Source organism: Erinaceus europaeus, chromosome 4 (genome assembly GCF_950295315.1).
Source record: "Erinaceus europaeus chromosome 4, mEriEur2.1, whole genome shotgun sequence".
NCBI lineage: Eukaryota > Metazoa > Chordata > Mammalia > Eulipotyphla > Erinaceidae > Erinaceus > Erinaceus europaeus.
This window is the reverse complement of record NC_080165.1, coordinates 21431717-21444763: the sequence shown is the minus strand read 5'-3', so window position 1 is coordinate 21444763 and position 13047 is coordinate 21431717. Positions and strand designations below refer to the sequence as shown.

Below are 13047 nucleotides of genomic sequence, written 5' to 3'. Positions count from 1 at the left end.
ACAAAATCGACAAACCTTTAGCCAGACTCACAAAACAAAAAAGGGAGAAGAACCAAATAAATCGGATAGTAAATGAAAGAGGAGATATCACAACAGACACTGCAGAAATTCAACATATCATGCGAGGCTTCTATGAACAACTATATGCCACCAAGCTAGAGAACCTGGAAGAAATGAATGATTTCCTAGATAACTACCAACTTCCAAAACTAAGTCAAGAGGAAGTGGATAACATGAACAGGCCCATCACAGCTAATGAAATTGAAACAGTTATCAAAAATCTCCCCAAAAATAAAAGTCCTGGACCAGATGGTTTTACAAATGAATTCTACAAAACCTTCAAAAAAGAACTAATACCTCTACTTTTAAAAATCTTCCAGAAGGTTGAAGACACTGGAATACTCCCTGCCAGCTTCTATGAAGCCAACATCACCCTGATACCAAAAGCAGACAGGGACACAACCAAAAAAGAAAACTACAGACCAATATCTCTGATGAACATAGATGCTAAAATATTAAACAAAATTCTAGCCAATCGGATACAGCAGTATATCAAAAAGATTGTTCATCATGACCAAGTGGGGTTTATCCCAGGCATGCAAAGTTGGTTTGATATACGTAAGTCAATCAATGTGATCCACCACATCAACAAAAGCAAGACCAAAAACCACATGGTCATATCAATAGATGCAGAGAAAGCCTTTGACAAAATACAACATCCCTTTATGATCAAAGCACTACAAAAAATGGGAATAGATGGAAAATTCCTGAAGATAGTGGAGTCTATATATAGCAAACCTACAGCCAACATCATACTCAATGGTGAAAAACTGGAAGCATTTCCCCTCAGATCAGGTACTAGACAGGGCTGCCCACTATCACCATTACTATTCAACATAGTGTTGGAAGTTCTTGCCATAGCAATCAGGCAGGAGCAAGGAATTCAAGGCATACAGATTAAGAGAAGAAGTCAAACTCTCCTTATTTGCAGATGACATGACAGTATACATGGAAAAACCTAAGGAATCCAGCAAGAAGCTTTTGGAAATCATCAGGCAATACAGTAATGTGTCAGGCTATAAAATTAACATTCAAAAGTCAGTGGCATTCCTCTATGCAAACACTAAGTTAGAAGAAATTGAAAACCAGAAATCAATTCCTTTTACTATAGCAACAAAAACAATAAAATATCTAGGAGTAAAGCTAACCAAAGAAGTGAAAGACTTGTATACTGAAAATTATGAGTTACTACTCAAAGAAATTGAAAAAGACACAAAGAAGTGGAAAGATATTCCATGTTCATGGGTTGGAAGAATTAACATCACCAAAATGAATATATTACCCAGAGCCATCTACAAATTTAATGCTATCCCCATCAAGATCCCAAGCACATTTTTTTAGGAGAATAGAAAAAATGCTACAAATGTTTATCTGGAACCAGAAAAGACCTAGAATTGCCAAAACAATCTTGAGAAAAAAGAACAGAACTGGAGGCATCACACTCCCAGATCTCAAACTGTATTATAGGGCCATTGTCATCAAAACTGCTTGGTACTGGAACATGAATAGACACACTGACCTGTGGAATAGAATTGAGAACCCAGAAGTGAGCCCCCATACCTATGGACATCTAATCTTTGACAAAGGGGCCCAGACTATTCAATGGGGAAAGCAGAGTCTCTGCAACAAATGGTGTTGGAAAAAATGGGTTGAAACATGCAGAAGAATGAAACTGTATCACTGTATTTCACCAAATACAAAAGTAAATTACAAGTGGATCAAGAACTTCGATGTTAGACCACAAACTATCAAATACTTAGAGGAAAATATTGACAGAACTCTTTTCCACATAAATTTTAAAGGCATTTTCAATGAAACGAATCCAATTACAAAGAAGACTAAGGCAAGTATAAACCTATGGGACTACATCAAATTAAAAAGCTTCTGCACAGCAAAAGAAACCACTACCCAAACCAAGAGACCCCTCACAGAATGGGAGAAGATCTTTGCAGGCCATACATCAGATAATAGTTTAATAACCAACATATATAAAGAGCTTTCCAGACTCAACAAGACAACAAATAACCCCATCCAAAAATGGGGGGAGGACTTGGACAGAATATTCACCACAGAAGAGATCCAAAAGGCCGAGAAACACATGAAAAAATGCTCCAAGTCTCTGATTGTCAGAGAAATGCAAATCAAGACAACAATGAGATATCACTTCACTCCTGTGAGAATGTCATACATCAGAAAAGGTAACAGCAGCAAATGCTGGAGAGGGTGTGGGGTGTCAAAGGAACCCTCCTACACTGCTGGTGGGAATGTCAATTGGTCCAACCTCTGTGGAGAACAGTCTGGAGAACTCTCAGAAGGCTAGAAATGGACCTACCCTATGACCCTGCAATTCCTCTCCTGGGGATATATCCTAAGGAACTCAACACATCCATCCAAAAAGATCTGTGTACACATATGTTCTTGGCAGCACAATTTGTAATAGCCAAAACCTGGAAACAACCCAGGTAGGTGTCCAACAACAGATGAGTGGCTGAGCAAGTTGTGGTATATATACACAATGGAATACTACTCAGCTGTAAAAAATGGTGACTTCACAGTTTTCAGCCAATCTTGGATGGACCTTGAAAAAATCATGTTGAGTGAAATAAGTCAGAAACAGAAGGATGACTATGGGATGATCTCACTCTCAGGCAGAAGTTGAAAAACAAGATCAGAAAAGAAAACCGAAGTAGAACCTGAAATGGAATTGGCATATTGCCCCCAAGTAAAAGACTCTGGGGTGGGTGGGTGGGGAGAATACAGGTCCATGAAGGATGATAAATGACATAGTGGGGGTTGTATTTTTAAATGGGAAACTGGGGAATGTTATGCATGTACAAACTATTGTATTTACTGTTGAATGTAAAACATTAATTCCCTAATAAAGAAAAAAAAAAAGTTTAGTTTCATGTGACACAGAGACAGAAAGTAAGAGAGAAGAAAAAAGGACCAGAGCACTGTTTTGTTCTGGCGTTTGGTGGTGCCAGACTGAACCTGGGACTTGAAGCATGTAAGTCTGGGGCACTACCACGGTGGTATCTCCCTACCCTCTTCCTTCCTTCTTCCCCTTAACTCATTTTCTAGACTTTTTCACTGAACATGAATCTTTTGGCAATGCTAAAAAAATATTATGAACACCATTTTATTCTCAAACACTTGCTACTTTTTTTTTTACTTTATTTATTCCCTTTTGTTGCCCTTGTTTTTTTATTGTTGTTATTGATGTCGTTATTGTTGGATAGGACAGAAAGAAATGGAGAGAGATGGGGAAGACAGAGAGGGGGAGAGAAAGACAGACACCTGCAGACCTGCTTCAACGCTTGTGAAGCGACTCCCCTATAGGTGGGGAGCCGGGGGCTCGAACTGGGATCCTCACTCTGGTCTACGTGCTTCGCGCCACCTGCGCTAGCACCCGACTCCCCTGGCTTCAACTACTGCTGCAGCTCCACCTTAGGTCACTTAGACTACACTGCAGTGGCCTCTCAAATACTCCTGGGTCCTGCTGCCTCTGCTCTTCCCAGATATTTTTGTGGCTAACTTCCTTACCTCCGTCAAGTGAACTTGTTCAATAAAGTCTATCCTGAGTGCCTTGTTTCCAAGTGCGCCTGGATGGGGGAGGTCGATTACTTGGTAGGGCACCTGGCTCGACACAGGCTGACGTACGGCCAAGACCCCAGCGAGCCATATGGGACACTACTGCATAAGGGGAAGCTTTGGAGCTCTGCTGCGTCTCTCTCTTTCTCCATGTGGGGAAGTAAGCTGACCTAGATAGTGAAGTCACATGTGTCAGTAAGAAAATAGTTGGTTTCATGTTTGCTGTGAGACACAGAGCTGAGGGACCGAAGCTGCTAGCGAGATGCCTGTGGCCATGGGTACCTATGGACAGTCCTGGCCAAGCTGCTTCAACTGCGTGAAGATGGGCTTTGTGATGGGCTGTGCCATGGCCATGGCAGCTGGCCGAAGAGCGCCTTCTCTTGTCTCAGGATTGGAATGTGGAGTCGGAAGCTAATGGGTGGCATCAGGAAAACCAAGATGCAGAGTGGTGGCACCTTTGGCACATTCATGGCCATCGGGATGGGCATCAGATGCTATCAGGGCACCTGTTCCCTGCCATATCTACCCCTTCCCTAAGTCCTCAACCACGCACTATAATAAAACAAATTTTTGAGTAAAAATAAATAAGTAAATACATAAATTGTTGTTCAACAAATTGTTTGGCTTTGTATGTTAACTCTCTTTTCAGCCACCAGGCTCCAGATGCCAGCATGATGCCGACCAGACTTCCCTGGACAGACAACCCCACCAATGTGTCCTGGAGCTCTGCTTCCCCAGAGAACCCACCCTACCAGGGAAAGAGAGAGGCAGGCTGGGAGTATGGACTGACCAGTCAACTCCCATGTTCAGCGGGGAAGCAATGACAGAAGCCAGACCTTCCACCTTCTGCAACCACAACGACCTTGGTCCATACTCCCAGAGGGATAAAGAATGGGAAAGCTATCAGGGGAGGGGATGGGATATAGAGATCTGGTGGTGGGAAGTGTGTGCAGTTGTACTCCTCTTATCCTATGGTTTGCTAATATCTCCCTTTTTAAATTAAAAAATATATATACATAAATTGTCCCCTGTGCCTTCCACCACCACCTGGCAGCAGGATGTGCTTAGCTACAATGTTGACTGTTCATACTTTCCTCACTAGAGGTGGGGGTCACCTGGTTGAGTGCACATGCTTTATAAGGACCCGGGTTCATTACCCCTGGACCCACCTGTGGGGGGGAAGCTTCATGAGTGATGAAGCAATATAGCAGGTATCTCTGTCTCTCCCAATTTATCTCCCACTCCCCTCTCAAATTTCTCTATCAAATAAATAATGAACAGAGCAGAGATAGATAGCATAATGGTTATACAAAGAAACGCTCAGGCCTGAGGCTCCAAAGTTCCAGGTTCAATCCCCTAACACCACCATAAGCCAGAGCTGAGCAGTGCTCTAGTTTAAAAAAAAAAGGGTGGGGTGGGGTGGGGTGAGCGGGGTGGGCTATAGCACACATGTGGCGCAAAGCTCAAGGACTGGCGTAAGGATCCCGGTTCAAGCCCCTGGCTCCCCACCTGCAGGGAGGTCACTTCACAAGCAGTGAAGCAGGACTGCAGGTGTCTGTCTTTCTCTCCCCTTCTGTTTTCTCCTCTTCTCTTGATTTCTCTGTGTCCCATCCAACAACAGTAACAATAACAACAACAATAACAAAGGCAAGGAAAAATGGGGAAAAAATGGCCTCCAGGGGAGTCAGGCGGTAGCACAGTAGGTTAAGCAACGTGACGCAAAGCACAAGGACCAGCGTGAAGATCCTGGTTCGAGTCCCTGGCTCCCCACCTGCAGGAAGCAGGAAGCAGGTGGGGAGCAGTCCTTGGCTCCCCACCTGCTTCACAAGCGGTGAACCAAGTCTGCAGGTGTCTACCTTTCTCTCCCCCTCTGTCTTCCCCTCCTCTCTCCATTTCTCTCTGTCCTATCCAACAAAGACAACATCAGTAACAACAACAACAACTACAACAATAAAAACAAGGGCAACAAAAAGGAAACAAATAAATAAATATTTTTTTTAAATGGCCTCCAGGAGCAGTGGATTCACACTGATAACCCTGGAGGAAAGAAAGAAAGAGAAAAAGAAAGAAAGAAAGAAAGGGAGGAAAGAAAGAAGAAAGAGAAAGGGGGGAGGAATGAAGGAAGGTGATAACAACAACTACAAGAACAATAAAAAAAAAGGGCAACAAAAGGGAAAAATAAATTTAAAAATAAATAAAAAATAAGAAAGAATGAACAGAGTCCTAGAGAACCCAGCCAGGGGACACCCATACCTTATCAATATAGAAGTCCACCTCAGAGGCTGACTGGAATTCACCGTCTAGGGCAGAGACGCCACTGGTCCACACCAGGTTCTTCATTTTGTGTTTGAAGACCAGAAGCTGGATGCGGAACTCCTGCTCGGTGAGATCCAGGAAGCCGGCCAGCTTGGCCACGGGCATGGTGGTGTAGAGCTTGAGGAAGCTGCGGATGGTGGAGAGCTGGGCCTGTTGCTGTACCTCGTCAGAAAACACCTTCAGCTGCTGCAAGAAGGGCTCCTTGTGGTAGTTGGGGTGCACATTGTCGTAATTGGGCACCACGGGAGACAGGAATTTGGGGCAGGAGTAGCTGAAAAGTTCTTCGTAGACTTGAGGGTCTCCCTTCTGCATGCGCAGCATCTTGTCCCCGTACTTCTCCCGCAGCTGGAGGTGGATGCTCTCGTCTATGCGCATGGGGTACATGGTGAGGGCGATGGCCAGCAGCGCGTGCATCTGCTCGTTCTGCTTGTTAATCTGGGCGGGGAGAGACCGCAGTGTCAAATCCAATCCAACTCCAGGTCCTACTAAGATGCCACTAATATCTGTTATTGTCCCAGTCACCATCAGTATGTCAATCCTCCCAAACCAAGTAAGACTGATTTGATCCACACCAAAACTTGAGGGTATCACAATGCCTACAGAATAAAGACTAATGCCACTGTTTGATGATTTGTAGTCCAACAGCCCAAACAGCTTACTGTGCTGCTGTATCACTGCATTTGGAGGTCTTAACAACTTGTTCTGCACAGAAAGTACTTCTCAACTCTGTATCTCAAACCTACTTTCCTCAATATCAAACTTTTTTTTTTTTTGCCTCCAGGATTATTGCTGGGGCTCAGTGCCTGCACCACAAATATACTGATCCTGGAGGCCATTTTTTCCCCTTTTGTTGTTGTTTTATCACTGTTGTGGTTATTATTGTTGTTGTTAGATAGGAGAGAAATGGAAAGGGAAGGGGAGAGAAAGATAGAAACCTGCAGACATGCTTCACCGCTTGTGAAGTGACTCCTTACAGGTGGGAAGCCAGGGGCTCGAACCGGGATCCTTACACTGGTCCTTGCGCTTCGCGCCACATGCGCTTAACCCATTATGTTACCACCTGACTCCCAATATCAAACTTTTTGAGCATCCATGTCTAGCTCATTTCCAAATATCTACAGTCCAGTGAACATTCAATAAGTTACTGGAGGGGGTCAGGTGGTAGCACAGCGAGTTAAGCGCAGATGGTGCAAAGCGCAAGGACCAGCATAAGGATCCTGGTTCGAGCCCCCAGCTCCCCACCTGCAGGGCAATCATTTTACAAGCGGTGAAACAGGTCTGCAGGTGTCTCTTTCTCTCCCGTCCCCTCTCCATTTCTCTCTGTCCAATCAACAACAGTTATAACTACAACAATAAAAAAACAAGGACAACAAAGGGGGGAAAAATAAGTTACTGGATAAAAAATTTATGTAGGCACTGGGCTGGGTGCGAGAGCATAATTCTTATGCAAATGGCTTTCATACCAGATGCTCTGAGGTCCGAGCATAATAAGCCTGAACTGAGCAGTGCTTTCTTGTAAAAAAAAAAAAAAAAAAAAAAAAAAATCTTGGCAGAGCCAAGATTACGGCTTGGAGACAACATCTGGTGTGAGCTCTGCAAAAAGCTGCTTTCAACCTGGGAATCTCAGCCACCAGGTCCCAGGTGATACTATGATGCCAACCTGACTTCTCTGGGCCCCACCTCCCCAGACCCCCACCACACTAGGGAAAGAGAAAGACATGCTAGGAGTATGGATTGACCTGCCAATGCCCATGTTCAGTGGGAAAGCAATTACAGAAGCCAGATAGTCTACCTTCAGCACCCCATAATGATCGTGGGTCCATACTCCCAGAGGGATAAACAACAGGGAAGCTATTAAGGGAGGGGATTGGATATGGAGCTCTGGGGTAGGCATTGTGTGGAAATGTACCCCTCTTATCCTATCGTGTTGTCAATATTTCCATTTTATAAAATAATAATAATAATAACAACAACTAGAAAATAAGGTAAAAAAAAATGTAGACGGGGTGGGGGTAGCTAGCATGTCTGTATGGACAGACTCCATGCCTGAGGCCCCAAAGTCCCGGGTTCAGTCCCCTGCACCACCATAAGCCAGAGCTGAGCATACAAAACAGCAAAAATTTGGACAGGGTGTACAAAAAATTTTTGGCATGGGTGCAAAATGATTGTCTGGTCAGAGGTCACTTACCATCTCATACTTGTACGTGGTCCTCTGGAACATGCTCTTGGTTCTCTGGATGTAGAGAAGGATGTTGGCAAAGACTCGTATGGCATCCTGGTAGCGACGCATCATCAGATATGCAAAGCCGACGTAGTAGTAGGTGGTGACCTGACACTCAGGCACACGGGAATACATGCTCTGTGGGCGAAGGCAGAAGCAACGCCCATGAATCTCACAACCAATTCCTCCGAGACAGGATCAGAAAGTCTATAGGGCTTTGTGGCATTATCTGAGGTGCAAACAACATCCTCGACTAACTAAAAGCAGACGGGCTTGAAGTGTAGACTGTACTGTCTACCTATGGAGTTATGTGACCACAGCTTCATTTTCTCTCTGTGGAGTGCTAGGGCCTTGTGCATAGGCAACTCCTCTGCTCCCAGACCAATCTTCTCATGACAGACAGAATCAGCGCAGTGCCATTCCACCAGTGTCTTGATGCTCCACTCCATGTGGAGTGGGCTCAAAATCCGGGTTAGACATTCTCTGTTGGGTGAGCTATCTCCCAGCACCTAAGCTGCAACTTTTCTTGCCCTTTCCTGGTGCCATCAGGGCTTAGCTAGAGTTTTACACCACATGACTCTACAGGTCTCAGCAGACTTTTTCTTTTTCTTTCTTTTTTTCCAGACAGGATTAAGGGAGAGAAGAAAAGACCCCATAGCACTGCCTCACTGTTGATGAAGCTTTCCTTTTGCATGGTGCTTCCATGGGAAGCTAAGTTCTCCCCCATGGTAAAGTGTGTGCTCTACCAGGTGAGCCATCTTCCACCCCACCCCTAGTTTACAGTTTCTTTTTTTTTTTTTTAATATTTATTTTATTTATTCCCTTTTCTTGCCCTTATTGTTTTATTGTTGTAGTTATTATTGTTGTTGATGTTGTCGTTGTTGGATAGGACAGAGAGAAATGGAGAGAGGAGGGGAAGACAGAGAGGGGGAGAGAAAGATAGACACCTGCAGACCTGCTTCACTGCCTGTGAAGCGACTCCCCTGCAGGTGGGGAGCCGGGGTTCTAACCAGGATCCTTATGCCGGTCCTTGTGCTTTGTGCCACCTGCGCTTAACCCGCTGCGCTACAGCCTGACTCCCTAGTTTACAGTTTCTTAGCCGCAACAGAAAAGGAGTAGACAAGGTAACATTAGAATCATTTTCAGCGGAAGTCGGGCGGTTAAGCGCAGGTGGCGCGAAGCGCAAGGACAGGTGTAAGGATCCTGGTTTGAGCCCCCGGCTCCCCACCTGCAGGGGAGTCGCTCCACAAGTGGTGAAGCAGGTCTGCAGGTGTCTCTCTCTCCCCCTCCTCTTTCCATTTCTCTCTATCCTGTCCAACGGCCAAGACATCAATAATAACTACAATAATAAAACAAGGGCAACAACAAGAAGGAATAAATTAAAAAAAAAAAAAAAAGAATCATTTTTCAGCTCTGAAATGCTCTAGATTCAGGTATTTTGGCGTGTGGTTCAAGGATTGAACCCAGCATTTAATATATGGAAAACGTGTTCTACCACTGAGCTACAACCCTAACCTTTCCATGCTTTTTCAAATACGCCCTATAACGTGAACAAAATAAGGAGAACATACAGGTAAAACAAAAAGTTAAAGGTCAAGTTAAAGACAGCATAATGGTTATGCAAAGAGACTCATCCCTGGGGCTCCAAAGTCCCAAATTCAAGCCCCCATAAGCCAGAATTGAGCTTAAAATAAATTAATAAATGAAAGTCTAGGGTACATCAAATGTACCAGAATGATGCTCTGGTTTAGTCTTTCTTGTTAATAAATAATTTTTTCTTTAAGTTACAAACAAGAAAACTGCTCAAGGATCCAGGTTCCAGCCCCTAGTCCTCACCTGCAGTGGGAAAGCTTCAGCGGTGGTGAGCAGTGCGAGTGGGGTCTTTCTTTCTATGTCTATCTTTCCCTTTCCACTCAATTTTTCTGTCTCTGCCCAACAAATAAAATGAACAAACGAACTAAATAAATGCATAGAATCCTCTTTCTTTTCCCTGAAATCTGTCCTAGTAGATTAGCATTTCTCTTAGTGCAGATGGACTTTCTAGCTCTGGGAAGAGGTAAAACAGGTAGTAGTTTAGTTACCTTCTTGTTGAGTTCAATATTCTCCAGCACCTTGATGGCCTGGTAGTAATCTCCCAGCAGGGAGTGCAGGCGCAGGAGCCCCACCAGACTGAAGTAGCCAAGCATCTTGTAGAGGGAGTGTCGCCCATACTCTCCAGCCACACTCTCCGGATCACCTAAGAGACAGACACTGTGAATGCTTTCGCTAACGCAGGAGAGGGCAAGCTTGACACAGTAATTTAGTAAAGTATAACCCAATTTGCAGAGCTTCTGGAAATAGTGGTGGGCTCCGCCTTTAACAGAACAGCAAGAAATACATACTATGCCTAGTTTTACTCTAAGTTTAAATTCACCAAGTTACATGAAGAATGAAAGCTATTTTTTTCCCTTCTTTGTCATTGTGAAGATTCACTGCTCTGGGCTGACTTTTTCAGAGAAAGAGACAGAGGGAGGGGGGAGAGAGGGAAAGATATCACAGCCCCTAAGTTTCCCTCAGAGGAGTGGGGCCAGACTCTAGTCTGGGTCAAAGTCATGCAAAGCAGACACCCCTCCCAGGTGAGCCATCTAGCTGGACCTGTATTTATTGTTGGTCCCAATACTCTGAGAATCTAAGAAGGCTTTCAGTAAGCCCATGAGGTAGAAGCTTGATTTTATTATTTTAATAATTCACATTACAACTTTAATAATCGGGGCAGGGTGGTGGTGCACCTGGTTGATCACACATAGTACAATGTGCAAGGACCTAGGTTTAAGCTCTCAGACTCCACCTGCAGATGGAAAGTTTTGCAAGTGGGGAAGCAGGTGTCTCCCTGTCTACAACCCCCTGCTGCGATTTCTGGGTCTCCCTTCAAAAAGTAAATATAGTAAAAAATTTAAAATATATATTTATTTACTCCCTTTTGTTGCCCTTGTTGTTTTATTGTTGTGGTTATTATTGTTGTTGTCGTTGTTGGATAGGACAGAGAGAAATGGAGAGAGGAGGGGAAGACAGAGAGGGGGAGAGAAAGACAGACACCTGCAGACCTGCTTCACTGCTTGTGAAGTGACTCCCCTGCAGGTGGGGAGCCGGGGGCTCAAACCGGGATCCTTAACACTGGTCCTTGCGCCTTGCACCACTTGCACTTAACCCGCTGTGCTACTGCCTGACTTCCAAAAAATTTTTTTTTAAGTTTTGCAACTTTGTGGTCTGGGAGGTGGCACAGTGAATAAAGCATCAAACTCTTAAGCATGAGGTCCCAAATTCAATCCCCAGCAGCACACGTACCAGAGTAAAGTCTGGTTCTTTCTCTCTCCTATCTTTCTTATAAATAAAATCTTAAAAAAGAGAAAAGGTTACAACTTTTATAACAGGTTATATATAATAACTCAAAACATTCCATAAACTTTGTTGAATTCTTGCTATATGTTAGGTACTAAATTCAAAAGTTGACTTGCCACAGTTCACTAAAATCCTAGTGTAGTTTTTTTTTTTCTTTTCCTTCTTTATTTTTATTCACAGGTCCTATTCACCACTAACCTGAAATTTGTACCAATGAAACAAAAGAAAGGCTGTTTGAAACTACTGGCAACTTAGCATGACATAGGCACCAAAACACACCAATAACCACTACATTATTTTAAATTATTTATTTATTTATATATTGAATAGACACAGAAATCAGGAGGAAAGAGGGAGAGGGAAAGAGAGCCACCTGCAACATTGCTTTACCAGTCTGCGAACCAACTCCCCCTACAGGAGGAAAACGAGGGCTCAAAACTGGGACCTTGTGCATTTTTTTTTTTTTTTAATCAGAGCACTGCTCAGCTCTGGTTCATGGCGGTGCGGGGGACTGAATCTGGGACCCTGGAGCCTCAAGCAGGAGAGTCACTTTGCATAACCATTATGCTATCTACCCCCACACATGCGCATTGCAACACGTGTGCTCAATAAAGTGTGCCACCTCCTAGCACCCTTTTTTAAAAAACATTGTTATTTTTTTAAAAAAACTTTTTAATTATCTTTATTTATTTATTGGATAAAGACAGCCAGAAATTGAGAGGGAAGTGACAGAGAGGAAGAGAGAGTGGTCCAGGAGATGGTACAGCAGCTGGGCTACTCAAACATGAGGTGCTGAGTTCAATCCCTGGCAACACATGTGATGTCTGGCTCTCCTATTTTTCTCAAGGATAAATAAAATCTTAAAAAAGGGAGAAGGGAGGGGGAAGAGAACCTGCAGCTTTGCTTCACCACTCGTGAAACTTCCCCCTCTGCAAATGGGGGCAGGGGGCTTGAACCTGAGTCTTTGCATACTGTGGTGTGTGCACTTAACCAGGTGCACCACCACCCAGCCCCTTACTCCTTTTAAATCAGAGCATTGCTCAGCTTCAGCTTATGGCGGTAATGGCGATAGAAGCTGGGATTTGAGTCTTTTACGTAACCATTATGCCGCCTCCAGCCAGTCACTTTATTCACTACCACAAACTTGCAGCACTTTCTTACTTTCATGAATTACCTACCAGAGAAAGAAAAACTGGCACAAAATAATTATGACTATTTGGGTGGGCATGTGGAAGATAACTTTTTAAAAATCACTAAAGTGATGCAGTCAGGCGAACAGGTCACACTGGCAGGCTCCAGGGACTACATGCGTTAGACCCCTGGTGTGATCCTTGCCTGCTTTCTCTACCTCACAGAAAATAAAAAATAAAGGGGCCGGGTGGTGGCGCACCTGGTTGAGCACACATATTACAATGCTTAAGGACCCTGGTCCCCACCTGCAGGGGGAAAGCTTTGCAAGTGGTGAAGCAGGGCTGCAGGTG

The 13047-nt window shown here is 44.1% G+C and overlaps 1 protein-coding gene and 1 pseudogene across 2 annotated transcripts in view; one reads left to right on the top strand and one right to left on the bottom strand.

Annotated features, from left to right (window-relative positions):
- The window catches only part of EIF3L (eukaryotic translation initiation factor 3 subunit L), a 40258-nt gene that overhangs the window by 5749 nt on the left and 21462 nt on the right, over positions 1–13047 (bottom strand). For both annotated transcript variants that reach the window (XM_007519329.3, XM_060188948.1), the window contains 3 exons: positions 10270–10424; positions 8156–8326; positions 5905–6402 (listed from right to left, as the gene is read on the bottom strand). In XM_007519329.3, the coding sequence (XP_007519391.1) occupies positions 5905–6402; positions 8156–8326; positions 10270–10424 (824 nt within the window). The remainder of the gene's footprint in view (positions 1–5904; positions 6403–8155; positions 8327–10269; positions 10425–13047) is intronic.
- LOC103110210 (reactive oxygen species modulator 1-like) lies at positions 3864–4263 on the top strand (annotated as a pseudogene).